The sequence below is a fragment of the Durotheca rogersii genome (genome assembly GCF_024521655.1).
Source record: "Durotheca rogersii strain YMJ 92031201 chromosome Unknown GGS23scaffold_3, whole genome shotgun sequence".
Classification (NCBI taxonomy): domain Eukaryota; kingdom Fungi; phylum Ascomycota; class Sordariomycetes; order Xylariales; family Xylariaceae; genus Durotheca; species Durotheca rogersii.
The window spans coordinates 1,975,237-1,996,980 of NW_026251234.1; the positions used below are offsets into that span (position 1 = coordinate 1,975,237).

Below are 21,744 nucleotides of genomic sequence, written 5' to 3' on the forward strand. Positions count from 1 at the left end.
ACGTGTTGAAAGCCGAACCTGTTATTGTTCAATTGAGGAAATAACTACCTAGCTACTGGAAACAGCTTCAATACAGCGTTTTAGGGTTAATTGACAGTTGTGCGTTTTTCGTCAATCTAATCAATCACAGGCCTCCATTCTGGATGCCTGAGGGATCCACACCACGCGGTATTGCTACATATTACTTCTATATTACTTCTACCTCCGCTCTCGTAGTATACGGGTGGTTGCGTGCTAGTATTAATTACCTACCTACCTAGATACCTTATCGTAAGGTGGAGGTCCCGATGTAGTAATGGGACTCTCCCTTTGTAGGTACTCACATAAACCCGCGAGCAAAACACCCAAGAGGCATACGGAAGGAATACACGAAGTTAGCGTCATCGGGTAAGACTGAGAATCAGCCGCTCAGCTGCCACACCTGACGAGCAGATATCTCCCACTAAAGCTGGTTAAAATACTTAATATAAGGACGATAAACTAGGGCGTTCCTTATCCCTGCCAGTGGGCGTCCCGACGATAAAACCGAGTGGATGGTTCCGGCGGAAAGACAGAGGCAGCCAGCGAGGTGTGTAGGCACTAAAGCGAGCCTCTACGGTCCGGGAGCCGCAGGTGGTAAAGCGCCAAGTTCACAGCATAGAGATGGTAGTAATGCTGATGTTGGGCAGTTGGTTGCAGACATAATATTCTTTCTCGTTCTCTCTCTCGTCCACTGCTCACTCTCTCCCTCTGGTTCTCCCAGCATCGTCTCCGTTTCGTCGTGGGTATATTTCCAATGCATAAAACAAACACAACATGGTATCCTATCTTCGGAAAACGCGGACAACTCCCATGCCTCCCCCCCCCCACTAGCAGCCCCCTTCCCGTGCCATACAACTTGGGGACCGATGCAATAGATGCCACTTCAGCCCGCGCCCCCGTAACGCATGTTGTACAAAGAACATGTCGGCTCGCCCCGTCTCCGTTCCGACCGCCACCGTGCCAGATAATGCGTACAACCCACTTCTTCTCCCTTTCCCCACACGCCCTCGCCTGCTCGTACAATCGTACAAAGACGCCGTATCAGATGTCGTACCAGTAGTCGTCGTCGAGCCCTTCCCTGCTCGGCACCACACCGGCATCTTCCGGCGGCCCGGCGTAGGTTGCCTCCATCCGGACGTTGAGGAGCCTGATCTTCAACCCGTAGTCTCCGATCAGCTTTATGAGCTTGTTGGTTTCTGCCGTTATCGGTGCCTGGTTGAGCAGCATCAGCAGGCCGTCGAGCCACTCCGACGCTAGACTGTGAGTTAGAGGATGTAGGGTGAGTAGCGGCTGCTCTTTTGCGTCGGCCGCGTCGCCGTTTTTCTGCGTGTCGTCCGGGTCCGCGAGGCCGTAAATCGTGATCTTGGTGTTATTGCTCGTTTCGCCACCGGCCTCGTTGGATGAGGCGAACACGTTCGACGCGACGGAGCTGACCTGCTGCAGGTCTAACATCTCCCCGAGGGCCTCCAAATTCGGCTCCTGGGCGGTCCGCAAGGCGAAATCGGCATAGTGTAGATGGCGGCGGTTGTGCGATAGCTTGGCGTATCGCCAGAGCGTCCCATTGGCCGCACGACGGCTTTGGAGTGCCGTCCCTTGGCTATCCTTGCGCGGTGGCGGCTTCGAAAACCAAGCACCTTGCAGCAGGCATCGGATACGTTGCTCCTTGATAAACGTGAGGGCTTCTTGGTTGAGGCCTTCCCGCACCTTGTAGAGATACTGACCCCATTGGTCGTCGAATGAGAGCTCCAGGAGCTCCATCTGAAGCTCACGCAGCCTTCCGAAGTCGTACTCCATCAGATCTTCCTCAACCTCCAGGATATCCTTCGATCGTCCGGCCTGCCCTACCACCTGGTCGACGAGGATGCGAACAAGCTCAGCCACCTTTTCGAAATCATCTTGCTCCGCGCCCGTGGACTTCCACAGCTTGAAAAATGCATTGAGACCGCAAGAGTGCACCCTAGACCACTGGAGAAGTAGCGGGCGAAAGAGCTTGTCCTGGTGCTTCCCGTCCGATAGCTGATATCCCCTCAGATCTTCTATCTCGGACCTGTCGCAGTCGAAATGCTCGTACAAGATGAGGGTCACCGCTAGACTGGCCCGAGCGACGGGACAGCGTTCATGCAGCGGTCGGGTGGACTGCTCCAGGAGCAACTTCTGGAACCCGTCCTCGTTCTTTCGCACGTAGTCAGCGAGGTCCATCAGGCCTAAAAAGCCTATGCTCTGAAACTCGCCTGCCGGGCTCTCGGTCTCAAAGCCCAGCCTTCTCCACTTCTCAGGGTTGTGTCTTCGGCTTCCCTTCTTGCCATATTCCTGGAGCTCTTCGATCCTGCCGACTCCATTCACGTGGTCCCGATTTGGCGCGCTTGCGAGGTGGAGTCCCTTTAGTGCCCTTCTGTGCTCCGGGCGTTCGACGTCGACCTGCACCGCGCGCCACTTCTGAAGCAGGACCTTGGTCAGGGACTGAAACTCCAAAAGAGGGTGGGCCAGGTCTTGCAGCGCCGAACCCTGCATGAGGTTGTATACCGCCTTGATCAGACCTAGATCCTGCAGCTTCCGGATGAACTTGGGCCATTCTTCCCCCGTGCCACTCATCCTGCTGTTCTCGGTTTGTTCGCTAGACACGGCATCTCTAATGAGAGCGTTGATGAGCATGAGGGCGTTGGCACAGAGGGCGTGATCTGCCGAATGCAACTGCTGGATGACGAGGTCGAAAAACTGCGGGTAGACGGCCACGGCGGGTTTCAGCGCGCGGAACCCAAAGGTCACGGACGGACGCGCGGGGGACGGGCCCGTGGTAGACTGCGAATGGCTAACGAGCCCGACGAGAATGGACATGGCACCGCGGAGAATATTGACGAGGGGGTTAGTGACGATGAGCTCGACGACGCGCTCGACGAGGTCGCCCGCCGTCGGACCTTCGAAGATATCCCAGCCCATGTCTACCTCGAGTAACCGACTCAGGCTCTGCAGCGAGTATGCGAGCGTATTACCGCCGGTGCTCATGATCAAGCGCCGGAGTATGATGAGACCGCCGGAGGAGATGAAGACGTCGGCGAAGGAGGGGTCGTTGATGGAGGATTGCAGTTTGAAAACGGCCATCTTGCGCGCGGCGTCCTCGTCGCTAGCCAGCCGCGACAGCAGCGCCGGTATGTCGGCCTGGTCCATGGTTGTGGGTTGGGAGCGCGCGAGTTAGGATCGGGAGGGATAGCGAAAGGGACTGCGGAGGGATCGCGGCAAGGGAGATCAGCCGCCGTAGAAGCTAATCGCCCAAGGAATATATCAGCTTGAGCCAACGCGACGTAACCAGCGAGCGAGCAGGGACGGTCTCAGCGGAACACCACGGCGTCGAATCGATGCATAATCCGAAGGGGGCCAGTGCAGCTGCAATCGCCAGCGAACCTACGGGCCGATCAGCGATCGGGATGGACGACGGCGTGGGAGCGAAGAGAAGAGATGAGCGATGCGATGGAGAAGCGGTAGGATGGGTGGATGGGTGAACGGGCATCTGCGTCGGCGCAAGAGGGCAAGGTATGTGGGTGTGTCGAGGTTTCTCCAGCTGCTTACCGCGTTCCTCCCAATTGGAAATGGAAAGGGGAACCCAATGTGGGGGTTGGACCCTGTTCGGGTGTACCTGGGTACGCGCATGTGTAAGTTGCTGTGCCTTCCCGTCGGTTGACCTCATTTCCTGCGCGTGCACCTGCAGAGTCTAACTCTATATGCATATACCCTGCATAGAGGCAGGTGCTGTCTAAGTATTTATAAGGTAGGTAGGTACCTAGGTACGCGTTGTGTGCTATGTACACGTATGGGTATATACAGGTACATTCGGTAGACATGTGCGTTGGATGCAGAGGCCTTTTGTACATGCCTAAACGTAGTTCTACCTAGGTACGGTAGGTATTACCTGCCCAACCTCTAGGCTAACACGCTGGTGCCTCCTGCCAAAATGTATATAATTACATTAATATACTTGCAACGGGCAGGTACCTGTTAGCCTGCCCTATCCTACCTTACGTACCTCCTACCTTACCAAACCCCCCGACCTTAGGTAAGGGCAGGTACCTACCTATCTACTATGGAGGTATGTGCTAGCACTTGAATAACGGCCCGGTTAGGCACATACCTGCCTTACCATACTCATATACCTAGGTACCCATGTACCTACATCGTGTAGCAGGTACTTATGTAAGGGGCGAAGGAGTAAAGTAAGTGCCTGCGTAACATCTGTCACACCCACAACTCTATAACTCTCCCTACATAAGGGTAGCTGCATCTCCTCGACACCCTCTTTCCCTCGAGCCTTCGGACAGTCTGTCACGTCGCCAGCACAGCCGCTCCGCCTGGAGTCCGCCGTCACGGCTCCCTTGTGATAGTAGGTGTGTGGGCTTCTCTGGGACCGTACAACTGATCAAGGAAGAGAGACTTCTTTTCACATCGAGAAACATCGCTAAAGGGTTCATTATGGGTAATTTATACACTCATACCGCTGAGACACCACACGCGGGACACACGCGTGGCTAGTAACAACACGTTCGTAAGCAGATCATATGTAGTTATAGGGCGACTTATACGGTTGACAAGGTATGTAGAAATCCCCACCGACGTGCCCTAGCTGACATCTACACGATGGGAAGAGCCTGGTTAGCTCGGTCCGTCGCGAGAGATATCTTCGTATCTCGGAGGGATCAGCGTTGGAGTAGATTACTATCATGTGCCGCTCTCTGCGTAGAATCTCTGACGTTATATGTCTCCGAAACCCTCCGCTCTCCGCCCTCAAATTCAAGTTATCGGAAAAAGGGGTATCAACTTCCACTAACTCCGTGTCTGCCGCCCCTCCCTCTCGCTCCCTGTCCCTTTACAGAAGGTGGAAACCTTCTTAATTATTAGTGCCGTGACAGAAAGTATCCGGGCCTACGCCGCCTCGCTCGTGGCGGGCGCCTTCTCGAGATCTTCGCTGTGGTGGGCGTCGGCGTGGACGTCCTCGCCGCGGGCCTTGCGGTTGAGCACAGCCTCGATCTCGGCCTCGAGGCGGGAGCCGCCCTTGCGCGTCTTCCAGGCGGCGGGGGCTCCCTTGGCGAAGAGCGGCTCGATCTCCTCGATCGTCTTGCCGCAGGTCTCGGGGTACGTCAGCCAAGCTTGGATGGCGGCGCCGATGCAGAGGACGCCAAAGATGATGAAGACCTTGTACTTGATGTTGAGGAAGGCGGGCGGCGTGAAGAGGCCGAGCGCGAAGTTGAACACCCAGTTGGCCACGGCCGCCAAAGACATACCCGTCGCGCGCGTGCCGAGCGACCACACCTCGGCCGCGTAGATCCACGCCACGGGCGCGAGCGTCAGCGCGTACACGATGATGAGCAGGTAGCTAAACGCGATCACGCCGTGCGCCGGCGAGCCCGTCACCTTGATGACGACGTTGGCGTTGTTGCCCACGCCTTCGGGCACGTCGACGCTGTACGTGCCGAGGAGGCCGCCGACGACGAAGTGGCAGACTGCCATCCCGATCGCGCCATACACGAGCAGCGTCCGGCGCCCCGTGTTGTCGATGAAGAAGAACATGATCGTGGTGAAGCTTGGTGTCAACTATTAGCACTTTCTTTTACAGATACACTATGTCTTGCCCCACCCCTGGCGTAGACTGGTTAGATACTTACATGATGAATAGGGCATACTGGACGCCAGACGAAATCAGGTTGATGTCGCCTTCGAGATCGGCCATCAGAAAAACGTATCCGATGTAGTATACGATGACGTTGGCACCGCTCATTTGCTGCCCACATGTCAGTCTCGTTACAACTATTTGTATACGGTGCAGGGAATTACGGCATCCTGGGAAGACTTACTTGCCACGCCTGCACGCTCATCCCGGCCAAAGTGCGCTTCCACATGCCGTTAACAACGAACTTCCTCCATCCCTTGATCGACTCGCGCTCCGCGGCCAGGACGGTGGAAATCTCCTCCCACTCGGCGATGACGAGCGGGTCATCCCTGTTCCCTCCCGCCTGGATATCCGCTAGGGTCTGGATTGCTTCCTCCGAACGCCCAACCTTGGCAAGCCATCGCGGAGACCGAGGGAGGAAGGGAAGGCCGATCATGAGCAGGACGCATGGGATGAACTGAGTTCCCCATGCGGTACGGAAAGACGCGGTACCCGGGATTTTGGAGCACTGTAGAATACGTATTAGCAGTCATCCACGCGCACTAACCCCTTTTATTCCCCCCCCCCCCCCCCCCTCCCTCCTTTTTTTTTTCTCTCTATCGCTAAGCGCGGACACGAGCGCGCAATGTGATTGTGGAGTGTTACTTACTCCATAACCGATAAAGTACATGATCAGGATACCCCATTCGATGGCGAGCTGCTGGATAATGATGATTCGACCTCGAATATCCTGCTGCGAGTTAGTGCCCAACGTTGTACGTGGCTCGGGCGTGCGTGTAGAGCTCAACCTACTCGTTTAGCGATCTCTGCAAGGTAGACGGGAACCTGGGAGGACGTGATGCCGACGCAGACACCGTTCAGGACGCGACCGGCGATCAGCGAGCCGTAGCCGTTGGTCGCGACCTGGACCGCGGTCCCGGCCAGCCACCAGAAACACGCAAACATGATACTACGCTCGCCCACCCCGCTCGTGTCAGCTCAGCGTTCCGGGCGACGATTGCTATGACAAAACGCAGAGGGCTTCAACACATACCTGTCGCGACGGCCGTACTTGTCGGAGATGGGGCCGGCCATCAGACTGCCAATCACAGACCCAGCAGCGAGAGAAGACCCGATGGCGCCCTGGATGAGGCCCGAGGGGTTGTTGAAGTAGTCGATGTACTGGTCGGTGATGACGATGGCGGACATAGACGAGATATCGAAGCCGAAGAGCATACCTCCCACCGTGGCCACGATGGCCATGAAGTAGGTATTCGCTAGGGAGACGGGTAAGCGTTGCGCGCGCGAGAGTAGCAGGAGCAGGAGCTTAGGCAATGGCCACTCACTAATCTTGGGAAGTCTCGCCATGTTTGATGGCTTTCCTCGATGGAGGGAGGATGCGACTCTCGACGTGGACGCGTATATGCGGCCTGGAGGGCCAAAGGGCAATGGTGTGTGGAATAATTCGGGGAGCAGAGTTGACGGGCTCGGTGTGCAAAGCAGGTGGGCAGGTATGAAAGGGGAGGGAATGCAACCCTTCATATAATCAAGCACGCATGCATGCGTTCGATGGCGCCTCGATGGGTCCTAAGCTGTATACTCGTGGTGCTGACTGCGTGCATGGCCAGCTACGACGCCAATCTTGAACCCATTTGGCGATTTAACGCCGTAATACAGGGGGATTCGAACCCCATCAGATCACCGCCGATTTAGATGGCGGGGAGGGAGGACATACTCACGATGGTGCTAGTTAGACCCGTACAATCAGAGGGCAGAGAATCACGAGCGACGGGCTTCTATAGGTGCGGAAATTCACGGTCGAGAGCTCGAACGATTGGAGTTGATGTTACGTTGTCGACCCGTCTCCAAGATCCTGCAACGGCTCCTTCGCAGCAGGCCTCTCCCCGTTTCTCTGTCCCTCTCTCCCCCATTCTCCGCATCTCGTCTCCCCTGATGTTACGGTGATCCCAGATACCAATCACCGCGTCGCTACGCAACCCCAATCCTCCGGCAGGGCTCGTCCCTCCCGTGAGCGCGGCGGAAGTTGCCGGTTTAGACCAAGCGCCAATGAAGGCCGGGGGAGAGCAGGGGAGAGCAGCTAGGCGTTCGTCGGACCGACTTCCCAGCTGGACCATGATTTGCGCGCTTCTGACGACTGAGATCGTGCAGGGCCACGAGTGTGGGGTCATCCCCGGTCGGCTCCAACGGATTCTGGGGGGGTGGTGTCGTGTGGAGAACGGGTCTCATTCCAGCGAACTGGGTGCCGGAGGTAGGCAGCGAAGCAGGTTGTCTCGTGCGAGGCCTGCCAAGCCGCGCGGTCGAGGACAGATACGGGCATAGGTGCCGCGTCCAGCAAGAAGCTATGAGCAGACGGAAACGTAACCGGAGAGACGCTACACCGACCTGGTTCTCTCGATCTAGCCCTCTAGGCATCGACTGCTCGAGTCGGTAAGGTAGTCAGTCCATCGCGCCGGCTCTCGTTAAGAAGCCAGCTTCATTTGGCTGAGCTGTCCATCTCGGAGACCCAGGTCAGGTAAGTAAAACCCGTAAGCGAGGGTTGCTTGCATGCCCGGTTCGAGAGCAGGCGAGGTTACGAGGACCAGGTTCCGGGACGTAGTGGTGGTGGTGTAGTACACGAGCACCCGGGAAACATCATTGCGTCGGCTTGGGAAGACGGTGGTGTCTATTTTCAATCACATATGACTCTCCGCTCTTCCTCCACACACTCCCCACATCCGATGCAACAGCTGCCCATGAAGTGGTGAAAGACAGAGAAAATAAGAAGATAAGCATCCCCAGCAAGACGAGACAAGCGTCGACATTCTGACTTCTCTAGACACGCACGTCGGACGGGCACACATGTTTACAAACGCATCTTCCGACGAAATGACCTCGGATCGCAAGTAGATCTCAGCATGCGAGCTTCGAGGCCAAGAGAAAAATAAGATAAATCCGTAGGTTAAGCTTTACTGACGTGGCCTAGGCGGCGGGAGGGCGTCGGGGCCAAACGACAAGGGTAGCAACTAGTCGAACGTCGCAACCCCCGCTCGTTAGCACAATCTCTGCACGGCGACGGTATAGAGTCTTTCGATCTCTCTCTCTCTCTCTCTCTCTCTCCGGCATCTCCACGCCCACCTGCACCTAGGTCCACTTACCTCCTCGAGCCGGAACACCGTGTAATCGTCGTCCTTGTCGAACATGATGATCGGGATGCTAGGTTCGGAGAACTCGCGTATGCTTTCGGGCGGGACGGGGGCGACTCGGTTAGATCTCCATCTGGCCAGGACGAGCAAGAAGAAAGAGAAAAGGACAGAGAAAAAGAAAGAAAAAAAAAACACGGGTAAAAGACGTGGTAGGCGAAACCGGAACCGAGAGAACTCACAACTGCCGACACATGCCGCAGGGGCTCGCGGGGGGCGCGATGTCGGTGGCGACGGCGACGGCGCGGAACCGGCGGTGGCCCTGGGTGACGGCGGTGCCGAGGGCGACGCGCTCGGCGCAGGTGCCGACGGGGTACGAGGCGTTCTCGACGTTGGCGCCGGCGAAGTAGACGGGGGCGTCGGCGTCGGCGTCGGCCGAGAGCAGCGCCGCCCCGACGCGGAACTGGCTGTACGGGCAGTACGCCGCCGCCTTGGCCGCCACGCTGCGCCGGTGCAGCTCCGCGAACTCGGCGGCCGTCAGCCCGAACTCGGCACACGTCGCCGCCACCGCGGCGGCCGAACGCGCGCTCTGCTGGCGGTCGGACCGCGGGGGAGGCATCTCTCTCTCTCTCTCTGTCTCGTTCGCTCCCGTTCTTTCGTTTGTTCCCCCTCTAGGCGTAGCTCTTCTTTCTCTCTCGCTCGCGCGTGTCGGGAGAGGCGGTGTCGGAAGGAAAGAAAGCTGGGGGGGGGGGGGGGCGAGGGACCCGTCCGGACAACTTACCGCCGGGTGGTGGGCTGCTTAGGGGAAGTAAACTGGGGACAAGTGTGCCCTGGGGTTGGGAGAGGAAGGCGGGAAGGGGAAGGGGGCGCGTGCGAGCTGTCTTAGTCAGCGGTTGTGTGGATACCTGGATACGGAGACAGGATAGGACGATGACGTAGGGTGCCCGGCAACATCGGCTTATCGACGGCTTCGCTCGCTTCCCGGATGCACTCATAGGTACGTGATTGAGGCCTTGGCTTCCAGCGTGCATCCGTTATGTTATACTAGGTATTACCTGGTGCCATGTACGTTAGGTACCTAAGGTAGGTGTCTTGGGGGTATTTTAGGCGGGGTTAGTGCCTACCTCCTAGGTATAAGACGCCAGACACCTAGAGTATGCACCTATCTCCCATAAACATAGCCATAGGCGTCGCGATAGCTCCCCTCCGCTGGCGCTTTCGTCGAAACCTCGCTCGAATTTCTCCCACGGGCAGCCACGATGCCCTCTTTCTGCGGTGGCAGTTGGCCCCGAACAATACTAGGTAGCCAGCACCGACAGGACTGGCACGAACGACGGCGAACAACTTGAGCTCGGTCAGCGTCCACGATGAAAACAACGGCTGGTCGCGATGGAGGCGACTTGCCATCGAATCTGCCCCCTTTCCCACCTCTACTGCCTCAGCTGCGTAAACCCCGCCGCGCCGGGGTCTAGTAGGTATAGGCATGCAATTGACAGCCATCGACACGTCCATATCCCTCGTACCGGCCCGGTGCCAATTGCTTCTCCTGGCGCAGTAGGCATCGCGCGCAAGTTGCCGCGGTAGCTCGGCGGATTCGCGTGCCTATCGCGGAGAAAGAGAGGGGTTCGCCAACTTTGCAGGTGTACCTGGCGGGGGAGGGGAACGTAGAGGACCCTGATTACCTTCGAGTGTTAGAAGCCTATTACATACTTACTTACCTACACCCCCCTCCCCGCATGATATAGATATATATATATATATACCGACGGCTCTCCTTGCGACATGATCTCTACAAATTACACCACACCCCCCCCCCCCCCGACGAACTACCGTCTCTCCCAGCGGCCCGCATGGCGCGCGCGCCACGAGGCGCCTCACCGGCGCAGTGACGACGCTGTACTACCTACATACGTGCGGGTGGCGGGCAGTCGGTCGATCTCTACCTACGTACCGTGTGCGCACACATAGGTAGGTAAGAGGTAGGTATGCGAAGCGCGAGTGCACCACCACCACTACTACCACCGCCACCACCACCACCACCAAAATTAAGTGCCCCGCGCAGCCCGCCCGAATCGAGATCCGCGCCGTCCGGTGACGCCAACGGCGTCCCCCTCACCCTCCCGCAAAACCGGGAAACCCAGAGCAAGCCCCCCTCGCGAAACCCCAGGGCCCTCATATCGCCGGCGGGGTGCTGCCGTGCTGGGGGGATTGGAAGAGGAGGGGGTGTCAGATCGGGATGCCACGATGACGTCACGCTCACGCGCCCGGAGCCCCCCCCCCCCCCTTGTGTCACCGGGGATCGGTTATCACGGTGGCTTCTGCCAGAGGTCGTGGAGCGTATAGAGGAAGGAAGAAGGGGAGGGAGGGAGCGCAAGGGAGAGCAAGTGTAGTAATATCCAAGTTGCACTCCTCGCCTTGTCAAATGAAAATGAAAATCCCCAAATAAGCCGTGCCTACCTACGTCAAGAGCATCGAGCGAACGAACCCACCCAGGAACGTCTTGTTCCCGCCCTCTTTTTCTATGCTTAGTGTGAAAGCCGTTTATTGAATCTCTCTCGTTACTAGATCTGGTTCTACCTATTCCTGCCCGTACCAAAAGAAAGCGTAGGAAAAGAGAAAAGGTATATTTGAAAAAAAAAGCAGCGCAACCCGACCAACCATGCCTCACCCCTTCCACCCCGACGACTTCCCCATCAACACCACCCGCCGCTTCCAGCCGACCCGCGTCCTCTTCCTCAAGGGCTGCATCCACTTCAAGACGACGGCCCAGATCCTCGAGCTGACCGGCTCCGTCGGCGCCGCGCCCCTGACCGCCGGCGGCGACCTGAGCTCGGCGTTCCTCGACGAGGCCGAGCGCGCCGCCGACCACCTCGTCCGCCGCGACGCCGAGCCCCTGTACCAGATCGCGTCGTCGGGCAACATGATGCGCACGCTCAAGACGCTGACGCGCGGCCGCTCCGGCGCCAAGGTCGCCGACCTCAACATGACCTTCGTCTCCTTCGACTCGTCGTCCGTCCGCTTCCCGCGCGACAGCCCCCACTGCCGCCACGAGGTCGAGATCTGCCCCGTGTCGCCCTCCTCCTTCGCCTCCACCTCCGCCGCCGGCCGCGGCGACAGCAGCAAAGACGGCGCCGACGCCAGGCACGAGGCCTTCGTCCGCCACAGCATCCCCTACTTCTGGGACCTGACGCGCGGGCGCAACGGCGTCCTCTACAAGTGCCTCAACCAGCAGCGCGTCGAGGTCGCCCGCGTCACCGCCGCCGGCCGCGGGTCCGACGACGACGCTATCCTTGTGTTCGACAGCGACGAGCTAGACGACGCCGTCACCGTGTCGACTTGTATCGTGCTGCTGAACGGACGCGACGCCATCGACACTTGAGAGGGGGAGAGAGGGGGGGGAAGAAAGAAAGGAGAGCATCGGGGGCAGAGAAGGAGGGAGGGAGAGGAGATAGGAGAGGTAGCAGTGACGAAATGGGATGGATTAACTTTGGAGAGTGCTGACGATGAAGGAGAAAGGGTTGAGGGCCTGAGAAAACAATGAAAAAGACAGAATGCGGCGCTTATATCTACCTACGTATGGCTATAATTTGTAATGGATGATGGCGATGCTGCTTCTTCACAATGGTCTATTACTATGGCCGTCCAGAAGCAAGCAAGACGGTTGTGGAACCGACCGTGCTAGCAAGAATTGGATGCCTACCTGTTCTGTAACCAGTTGGATGGCGATAGACATGCTCGTCATGTCCGCCTGCTATTGCTCTATGCCCCATAACTTGTATATGTGCTTCAGCGCGTCGGGCCCGTGCGTGAAGGGAAAGTTGTGTGAGCCCGGGACGACCTGCCAGTACACGTTGTCCTTGCCGCCGAGGAGCGGAAGCGCGTCCTCGACGTAGTCGTCCAGCTGTATCAGGGTATCGTCCCGACCCAGCAGCACGGCCGTCGTGCCCGGCTTCCGCCTGGCTAGCTGGCGCCAGTAGTGGTGCTGTTCGAGGAGCGGCGCGTACCGGATCGTCGACATGAAGGCCGGAACGAAGCCGTCGTGAAAGTCGAGCGCCCAGTGCACATAGCCGAGCACCCGCTGCTCAAAGGGCGTCGGGGGCTTCTCGTCGGCCGGGTCGACGGCCTCCTGGATAGCGACGTCGGCGTAGTCCTCCTTGCCTGTTCCGCTCTGGGGCGCGTTGTCGGCGGGAGCCCTGGGCTTCTTCGACACGGCCGTGGCGAGAGGCTGCCGTAGGCGGCGCTTAGTGAGCCAGGCGAGGATGCGCTCGGGTATGATGCCCGACGCGAAGATGAGCCGGCTCGCGCGGCCGAAGTTCTCCGGGCGGATAATCCCGGACGGGGCGAGCAGGACTAGAGACTCAACCATGTGGGGGAAAGTAGCTGCGAAGTTGGCGGCTATGCCGCCGCCGAGCGAGTAGCCGACGATACTGATGGCATTGTCGCCGGTCCACGCTAGCGGCGAGGATGCGAGGACGAGCAGGATCTGGGAGACGAACAACCGGGTGTCGTAGGGCAAATCCCCCGGGGCATCGCTGAAGCCCCGACCGAACAGGTCCTATAAGGAGAGGGTCAGTCAAAAGTGGAGGTATGATAAGCTACGTGGCTACGAGTAGCATTCTGCGAAGGGGCGCTGGCACGTACGAAAAGCATGATTCGGCAACCCTTCTCGAAAAGTGGCATGGCAATGTCCTTCAGAGTCATGCACGAAGTGCTGATCCCGTGGATAAACAGGACTTTACGACCATCTTCGGGCCCGAATTCGTAGACGCGAATATCGCCGTACTAGAGAGCCACGCCGTTAGGTCTGGGATTTCTCGGCTCGTTCACACTATACAGCAGCACGCAGCGGGGCTGGCTGCTCGGCTGGCTGGCTGGCTTACAGGCGTAGACACGTCTCTGGCACCCGGGAAGGCGCCCGGTGGGTACGGGACCTCGTCGATCTCGGCCTTGGAGAGCCTAGGGATGCTAGTCCTGAGCGGCCCGAGGATGACAGCTTGCTTCTTCGGCCAGAGGGCGAGCCGGGCCAGCGAGAGCAGGGCGACGGTAGTCACGACAGTAGTGGCGACGACGGCGGTCGATCGCGACTCGGCCGGGCCGCCGAAGCACCTGGAGACGGTCTCCATCCCCGGCTCGTGCAAGTGTAGGGAGCCTGCCGAGCGTATGTAGGTTACCCCAATATCGCCTGGGCACTCCTCTCTAATCTGCTGGGGCTCCGGCACTCGGGACCAGGGGGAAGAGCTAGTCGAAACGCTCGGCCAACGACCCGATGTTTTCGGTGTCAGGCAACGATTCAACCTCGGGAAATCTGATGTTCAGCAACAAGACGGTAAGAAAAGGTAAGCACAAAACTGAGGTACTACGGTATGGCGGAAGCCGTATGTCTGAGCTGTCAGACACGGCTCGCGAGGTACTACGTACGCGCCGTTGGAGCTGTTGGAGTCGTGGGCGGGATGTAAGGGTAAGTGGCGCGAAATCGACACACAAGCCCAGAATGCCCACCACAACTTGCAACTTGTGAGGGTCGGAGGGTTGCTTGTCGTACCTGTTAGACGGAGTAGATGGGCTCTTCGACCGCCCTTGGCTGCTAACACGTGGCGCACTGCTAGGTATATATTACGAAGAGGTAAACCTACCTGCGCTTATCTGTACCTATGTATAGTTAGGTATGTACCTTCCCGTTGATAAGGCGCATAGTGATGATACAGAGGTACGTAGGTACATGTAGCAGCTGTATTATTTCCGTCTGGTGTGTACCTCAGCAGGACAGAACCAGGGATGGTCTCACGGGCCGGCTTTGCCAAGAAAATACGGTAGGTATGTCTCGTGTCTGTCGGGACGATGGGACCCGGGCATTTTGCCCCCTTTGAGATATGCCTACTAGGTACTCATATATGAGTAGCTTCACTCCTCTCCTCTCCTCCGCCGCCTAACGCACATGCATACTCACATACAGGCATGCATACCTTGCCTGCTACGGATTTACAACCCTCCTCCTGTTACCCCTCCCGCGGTGCCGGGATCCGACCAGATAGCCTACCCCGTATACCCTTGGGACCCGACTCGGTGGAAACCTCTGGCTCGACACGTGGGTTTCATAATCGCAATGCTCGCTCGGCCACGGACCCGGAACAGGGGGATCGCATCCTTCTGGAAGCTCGTCAACCGTGGCGAAGCAGTGCCTCGAATAACTCGGGTTTCTCCCGCATGCATGTCTATGGATTGTGATGGCATATGGTAGAGGCATATGGTAGTAACAAGCATCTCTCCTCTCCACGAACCTACCCTCTTCTTCCACTGCCCTTTGAGCCGCCCATGCGTGCGGGATCGGTACGGCTATGCAGATGTGCATAAGTACCTACATGCTCCTACACCTCGACGCATGCATACCCTGCCCTGCCTCCGTGAGCCCGTGCCGCGAACTCGCCACCACCCCCTTCCCCTGAAGTGGGCCGAAGCTCACAACATGATCCCCCCATCGATCACGACGTTGATGCCCGTCGTGCTCCGGCTCCGCGCCAGCGTCAGCACCTGCTCGGCGACGTCCTCGACTGTGGCCAGGCGCTGCAGCTTCGACCGCTGCCGCGTCGCCTCCTTCAGCTCGTCGGGGAACATGTCGGCCCAGTCCTGAGCGGCCGTCAGATGAGCACGACTTAAGGGGGGGGAAGGGCGGATCTCACCGTGAGGAGCAGCCCCGGGGACACGCTGTTGACCCTGACCTTGGGCGCCGCCATGCCCGCGAGCGCTCTCATGAGGTGCAGCTGCGCTGCCTTGGTGACGGAGTATGCCTGTTTTTTGGGGGGGTTTGTTAGTAATGCCGATCGTCGTCATCTGCCCACCGGCTCAGAACCCTAGCATAGTGGGAATAATATCGGGAGGTTGCTAGGTTGCTTGGTTGGTCTCGCCAACTTACCAGCGAGCTCCCGCCGGGCTTCACGCCGGCGACCGAAGCCGTGCTGATGAAGGCACCCTCGGTCGCGTCGAGGTGTGGCTTTGCGACCTGCATGAGCCATAGGTGCGACTTGACGTTGATGTTGAAGCTCTTGTCCCACTCGTCTTCGTACGCGTTCTTGTCGATGCTGGATAGTCCGCGGCTGTGGGCAAGATATTAAGATGCGCACGTTGGTTAGCGGTGGCAGCCCCCTTCCACAACTTCTACCACTACCCGCGGAACGTGCCTAGCTAGATGCGTCATAGTGTTGGTGGCCACGCATGGCGCCGTCCAGTGACCCCTCCAAACCCTCCGCGCGCCCCTCTTCTCTCTAAGGAAATCCCCCCTCCGCGGGAGAGCACTTACAACTGAGTCCAGCCGCCATTCGAGAAGACGACGTCGAGCCGGCCGAACCGCGCGACGGCGTCGCGCACGAGACGGCCTATCTCGTCGCGGCTGCCGAGGTCCGCCTTAATGGCGACGAAGTTCTTCCCGCCACCCTCACCTCCCTCATCGCCGAGGGGTAGGGGCGATAGCGCCGGCAGCTCGGCGACGAGGGCGAGCGCTCGCGCGTCGTTGTTCGCATAGTTCACGGCGACCCGGTACCCGCTCTTAGCGAAGGCCCGCGCCGCCGCGGCTCCAAGCCCGGCGCTGCCCGCCGTGATGAGCGCCACGGTAGCGGATGATGACATTGCGAGGCGGCTTCGGGGATTGCTGCTTCGCCCGTGTTCCGTACTCTCTCCCTCCTTCTCAATGTCTGTGTGTGGGTGTGCGTGTCGTGCCTCCGAGGTTTGGGCCTTTCCCCCTCTTAAGGATTTCGTGTGGCGTAGGTAATTGAAGCTTCGCCTCAGACGTGGTACGGTGATCCCGACGGAGGAATGGGTTTCCTTTGCTCTTATCTACGTCGAAGGCAAGTCGCCGGAATGCCGTAGCGGATCAGTTCCAGTAGAGTTGAGGAGGGGAAGGGAGGGTCCCGGCCTGTATCCGGGCCGCGCCAGGTCGTCCAACGAATCACGTCACGCTGGTTAGGCCGCTGATACTCCCGAGATAAGGGCGGATGAGAGAATGAGGGGTTCGTCCGCCGGGTAGGGAGTTTGCGGCAGTTGGGTACGGATTCGGTTTTCCCCTTTGTCACGTAGGCATACCAAGTGGAGAGCAACCTAGCTTATCTCATTTGGTTGAGTAGTCATATATACCGAGTCGCTCCGCACTCTTTCGTAGACTTCCTTCTTAGACGGTCAGTCAATACTACGCCATGCCATCCCCGTCTTAACCGCGCAGAGGTATGTACGAGAGAGCCCCGTGATGCCCTCAAACCCCCTCGCTGCACGTGCCTAACGACTGCCACATACCAGATTCGAGGCTACGCGATGCCTTAGCTGACAGCCGTATTATCTCGCTATATACCTAGCCACCCGAGGAATCAGGAGTCGTGTAGGCAGACCTTGGTACCCGATTACACACGCATCCCCGCTACGTAAATATGATCTGCAGGTTTAGAATAGGCTATGCGAATTAGGGGTGAGACAGGGTGCTATGTGGCATAAACACATACCCACCTGCTAACCTACTATGGTTTGTTGCATTAAAACTAACCGCCGGTTATATATTCCGTGGGTTATACTAGGTTACCTAGCTCTGTTCTCGGAAAACTACGCCGGCACTATTCTATAATTGTCCATGCAAGACTGCGTAGGTACGTATATATGTCTACGTAATAAAAGGTAAAAATATTATATTACTATAGCGTATTAACACTACTACTATGTTTATTATACTAATATTATTACTACTATTACTATTACTATTACTATTACTAATATTATAACGGCTACAATATATCAAATTACTTTAAAGTAAGTTTCTAAATAGTGTTTAATTATATGAAAATTTAATATAATATACTTTCCTATAAAAGTTAGAAATATATTTTAGAGGAAACTTCTATACTCTTTATATAAAATATAAATAAAGCTTGGTATAAAGCAATATAGTATAGAAGTTTAAAAGATCGAGAATATATACTTACCCTTTTGTTTCTTAGCATACTATTTAATATTTTTACCTTTTAGCACGTATAGAGGATTAAACTTTAGAATAGTAAAAGTTATTGCTTCTCTCTGCGGCACCAGGAATTGCCCAATGTATACATAATCTTATACACATTCAGACCTCGTGAATCCGCGAATCATGCATTTCCTCGAACCGCCCACAACCCTCGATCCCCGCCCCTTCTCCCTTCCCCTTTTCCTTCACCTCTCTCTCTCTCTCTCTCTCTCTCTCTCTCTCTCTTCGCTTTAGATCCCCAGCGACTCCTCAAGCGTGCACGGCCCGTCGTGCAGGACGGTGTGCGGCGGGGTGACGCCATCCTTGACCGGCACTGAGAAGGCGACCACCGCGTCGCTGCTCGAGAACGTCGTCAGGTGGCCCCGCTCCGAGATGTCCGCGGTGTCGTCTGCGAAGATGAGGCCGTATCGCCCGCCGTACAAGATCACCTCGTCGGTGCTGTCGGGCACGGTCACTGTGCGGGTATGTTAGTTGCAAGTGTTAGTTAGCCTCCACCTCCCCCCCCCCCCCCTGTTTAGCTCGCCGGACCAAATCTTGGCGAGGAGAGGGGATCGTGGACCGAGAAAGGAGAGGAAGGAAGGGGAGAGAAGAGCAATCAATGAGATGTAAGACCTACCGTGCGTGACGCCGCTGATGAACCAGACGAATCTGCAGTACTTGGTTAGGCCCAGCGCCTGCAAAGACTTGAGGGGAGGAGGAGAGAGAGAGAGAGAGAACGACTTACTGTTTGTAGGGCGCGTTGTGAAACGAGCCGCCGAAGCGCGGCGGCACGACGGTGTAGGTGGCGTTGTCGACGGCGCCCAGGTCGAGGACCTGGGAGCCCTGGATGCCGGGCGTGCCCGCGGACGCGAACGGCGTGTCCAGCTGCCAGCACTCGAACACCGAGACCTGGTCCCGGCCCGTTATCGACGTCAGGTTCATGAACAGCTCCGCGGCGGCCGTCGCCGCCGTCCCGAGCACCGCCGCCGCCAGCGAGATGCGGACCATCTTGTCGTCCCCTCTCTCTCTCCCTCGATTCTCCCAGAAGGAACTCACGAGGCTCGCCTCACGCCTGTGCTATTGCTGCCTCGGCTGGTCTAGGCCCCGGAGCGATTCCCCCCCCGATACGGCTATGTGGTGTGTTTTATTTTTCTTCCTCTTGGATGGTAGAGCGCGAGGGATGGAGGGCGGAGAATGGTAGAGGGAAAAAGTCGCGAGAGTAGGGGAACGGTGAGGATAGGCGTCCTCTTATAGACGCGATATACCTAGGAGAGGGTCGTAGTAACTGTCTATGCTGTGTATCCCCAGGAACTTCGCGCGCGTGAGGAAGATAATAGGGCCCGTCGTACGTTTGGTAGTAAGCGAGAATAGGGAGGGGAGGAGGGTTTTGGAAAAAGCGAGATGGCAACTATTGCTTTTTTTCTGATACTAGCCCGGCTTTTATTTCCCTCTCTCTGTCTTAGCCCGAGAGTGACTGACTTGACTCGACTTACTCGAGCAAGCAGGGGGAGCAGCCACCGCCCTCTTTATAGCGACCCGAGGGCGAGGTACGCACCCCATGCACGTACCTATTGTCCGCATGCTGCTTTGCTGCTGGTGAAGCCGCGTGGGTATTATCGTGTGTAGGTATGTACATATGTAGGCTGGCTACCTAGGTAGGCTGGCAGGGTATCTTGCGGAGACCCAGCCGTTGTCGTCTAAACGACCTCGGGAGTAGTATCGTGGGCCTGTACATGCTTATACATATGCGAGCAACAGCGTCTCATTGGTACCGAGTTTGCGACTCCGCCGGGACTCTCCCCTGGACGATCGTCCCATCCCACCTATCCACACGACCACGCAACACATGCCTACCCGTCTCAGCTTCCATCGCCTCCCAATATGTACATCCTATATAACCTCTACTAAGCTTGGGAAGCTATATAATACCACGTTCTACGCCTAGTAAACCACAAATACGCGCAAATCGATGACGATCGTCTCCCTTCTCTATCTCCATCTCTCGACGTCCCTTGTCCCCCCTCCCCCCTCCCCCCCGGTCCCCTTGTCCTCGCTTTCTCTTTCCGTCTCCTCTGGTCTCGGCAAGGTAGCTCCGGCGGTATCTTTCGAGAGGCGGGCGGGTTCGGAGGAGCGACGATGGCCTGTTGGTTGTCACGCGCGCGCCCCCGACGGATAGGGTTGCTTCGTGCCTTCGCCTTCCCCCACCTCTCCCTTCCCTTCTGGGGCTGGTTACGGATAGCGGCCAACGGCGTTTCGCGGTCGATTGCTCTTCACGACGCCGAGGAGGGAGTAAAGGTTGCGCGCGCGCGCGGGGGCAGGCGCCAGAGGGCTGGGCAGACGGGGACATCATCGTGTTGCGCCGGGAGGCCTGGTCCGGGCTGGGGAGACTCTCCTCGAGCGGTCTGGGTCGAGGCGCATAGGTTATGAGCATGGCACGGCCTACGCTACCTCGGTATGTAACCAACCTATAGGCGTACACGCCTACCTGGCGACAAGATCATTACGTAGAGGACGGGCTACTCGTCTGTGTACCACGCCGTTGGGAATTACTGGGCCGAGTAAAGTCGGGATCTGCACACCGGCGGATGCATGTACCTATGTGCGTGCGCGTGCATCCATTGTTATGCGTCGCTGGCGGGACATCCCAACGAGCTCGGTCCGGTCGGACAGTTGAATTCGATCGTCTCATCGGGATGACTCTCGATCGCCGCCCTTCGCCGAACGCGTGGGAGGCAGCAAATGCGAGCCTCCGTCCTCCCCTCCCCTCCTCCCTCCAAGGTCCTCGAGCCCCTCCCCACCGCGGCTAGACCGGGAGCAGTTAAGTGTTAGGTACCGGGGTCCATGTCGCGGCGTGTTTGTGGTTTCGATAGAACCAGATCGATTTGCGTCTCTCCCCCCCGTCTCCCTCTCTCTCGCCTGGCTCTGCTAACACGTGCCTACACTTCCACCTACCTGGTAAGGAGGCCCATTGTCAATAGCTGGAGGTCCCCGGTCGGGGAGCTTCCTTCGTGGCCGAGCTGGGTCGCCTCTAGTGGGCAGAGAGCGGACTCGGCTTCTCCCCCTCGAGGAAAGCGTAGGCCGCGCGCGCGCCGGTGACAGCTTGCGCCGTCCGTGCTAACGACCTGGCAAGATTACTTCCTCGACTTGCTCCCGATAAACCCGCTGTGTGTAGGTATAGCCAGGGTTACCTCTCTCCTTAGATACGATGCCCTGCTATAGAGGAAAGGGGCTGCCGAGGAGGCGATCAGATCCATCGTTCGCACGCGTATACCACGTGGTACATAGGGGAGGTAATATCAGTATGTCCAGGTTGTAGGTGGTAGGGGGACGCGGGCGCGAAACAATCGCATTGGAAGCATTGCATGTGCTTCAGGTACGTACCTAGCGGGGCCGACGAGCAACTTGCTTCGGGACAGAGGTACCTACCTACTTCAGGTCAGTATCCACTAGCTAGGTACACCTACCGCCTATCTCTACCTTCCTCCTATATGTATACCCACCTAGGTACGTATCTAGGTACTTATAGCATACATTAGGTTAGTACCTACCTCTACTACCTTAGGTACCTACCTACCTACCTAGATACCTACCTAACCTACTAGTAGGCCGAGGCAGGTGGCTGGGCACCCGTACTCGTACGCGGCGGGGCGCGCGCCATGCCCTTTGGTACCCTTCCGCCATCCGTCCGCCCGCCCGTCTCCGCGCCACTCGCGCCATTGTTAGGTACCCTATCATGTACATATATGTCTACCCGTGTAATGCATGTCTGCCCATATGTACATACCTGCATAAATACACAACTACCTACCTTAAACCTCCTCGCCTGACGTCGACGGCGCACCACATACCTACCTACCTTCCTACCTGTCGTCGACGCCGCCAAGCTGATAGCCGACAGCGGAATCCATGCTCCCCCATCTGCTCCTGTTTCTTCTCTCTTCTTCTTTCTTCCTTCTTTTCTTCCCGTCGCGTGT

The 21,744-nt window shown here is 57.5% G+C and overlaps 7 protein-coding genes across 7 annotated transcripts; 1 reads left to right on the forward strand and 6 right to left on the reverse strand.

Annotated features, from left to right (window-relative positions):
- Window positions 1–979: 979 nt before the first annotated feature.
- GGS23DRAFT_293522 (ELMO/CED-12 family-domain-containing protein) lies at window positions 980–3,383 on the reverse strand. Its single transcript, XM_051512666.1, has one exon. The coding sequence runs from the start codon at window positions 3,184–3,186 to the stop codon at window positions 1,063–1,065; it is 2,124 nt and encodes a 707-aa protein (XP_051375593.1). The 5' UTR covers window positions 3,187–3,383; the 3' UTR covers window positions 980–1,062.
- Window positions 3,384–4,932: 1,549 nt separating this feature from the next.
- GGS23DRAFT_603093 (general substrate transporter) lies at window positions 4,933–7,024 on the reverse strand (the record flags this gene model as incomplete). Its single annotated transcript, XM_051519431.1, has 7 exons — window positions 4,933–5,590; window positions 5,673–5,788; window positions 5,862–6,185; window positions 6,327–6,407; window positions 6,470–6,626; window positions 6,711–6,933; window positions 7,003–7,024. 7 exons carry the CDS (start codon window positions 7,022–7,024, stop codon window positions 4,933–4,935), a joined length of 1,581 nt encoding a protein of 526 aa, XP_051375594.1.
- A 1,598-nt stretch (window positions 7,025–8,622) lies between these two features.
- On the reverse strand, window positions 8,623–9,415 carry GGS23DRAFT_593617 (cytidine deaminase-like protein; the record flags this gene model as incomplete). The annotated part of the gene is made up of 3 exons (XM_051518051.1): window positions 8,623–8,679; window positions 8,812–8,932; window positions 9,039–9,415. The coding sequence occupies 3 exons, from the start codon at window positions 9,413–9,415 to the stop codon at window positions 8,623–8,625; spliced, it is 555 nt and encodes a 184-aa protein (XP_051375595.1).
- Window positions 9,416–11,320: 1,905 nt separating this feature from the next.
- Window positions 11,321–12,361, forward strand: GGS23DRAFT_293569 (uncharacterized protein). The gene has a single exon (XM_051512667.1). The coding sequence runs from the start codon at window positions 11,456–11,458 to the stop codon at window positions 12,173–12,175; it is 720 nt and encodes a 239-aa protein (XP_051375596.1). The 5' UTR covers window positions 11,321–11,455; the 3' UTR covers window positions 12,176–12,361.
- Window positions 12,362–14,413, reverse strand: GGS23DRAFT_293578 (alpha/beta-hydrolase). The gene is made up of 3 exons (XM_051512668.1): window positions 13,677–14,413; window positions 13,438–13,578; window positions 12,362–13,351 (listed from the first exon to the last, which is right to left on the reverse strand). Exons 1-3 carry the CDS (start codon window positions 13,917–13,919, stop codon window positions 12,548–12,550), a joined length of 1,188 nt encoding a protein of 395 aa, XP_051375597.1. The 5' UTR covers window positions 13,920–14,413; the 3' UTR covers window positions 12,362–12,547.
- A 145-nt stretch (window positions 14,414–14,558) lies between these two features.
- GGS23DRAFT_552575 (NAD(P)-binding protein) lies at window positions 14,559–16,979 on the reverse strand. Its single transcript, XM_051515411.1, has 4 exons — window positions 16,091–16,979; window positions 15,707–15,887; window positions 15,474–15,581; window positions 14,559–15,420 (listed from the first exon to the last, which is right to left on the reverse strand). Exons 1-4 carry the CDS (start codon window positions 16,414–16,416, stop codon window positions 15,253–15,255), a joined length of 783 nt encoding a protein of 260 aa, XP_051375598.1. The 5' UTR covers window positions 16,417–16,979; the 3' UTR covers window positions 14,559–15,252.
- A 1,038-nt stretch (window positions 16,980–18,017) lies between these two features.
- GGS23DRAFT_552590 (uncharacterized protein) lies at window positions 18,018–19,510 on the reverse strand. Its single transcript, XM_051515412.1, has 3 exons — window positions 18,516–19,510; window positions 18,408–18,439; window positions 18,018–18,245 (listed from the first exon to the last, which is right to left on the reverse strand). Exons 1-3 carry the CDS (start codon window positions 18,776–18,778, stop codon window positions 18,022–18,024), a joined length of 519 nt encoding a protein of 172 aa, XP_051375599.1. The 5' UTR covers window positions 18,779–19,510; the 3' UTR covers window positions 18,018–18,021.
- Between the last annotated feature and the right edge of the window lie 2,234 nt (window positions 19,511–21,744).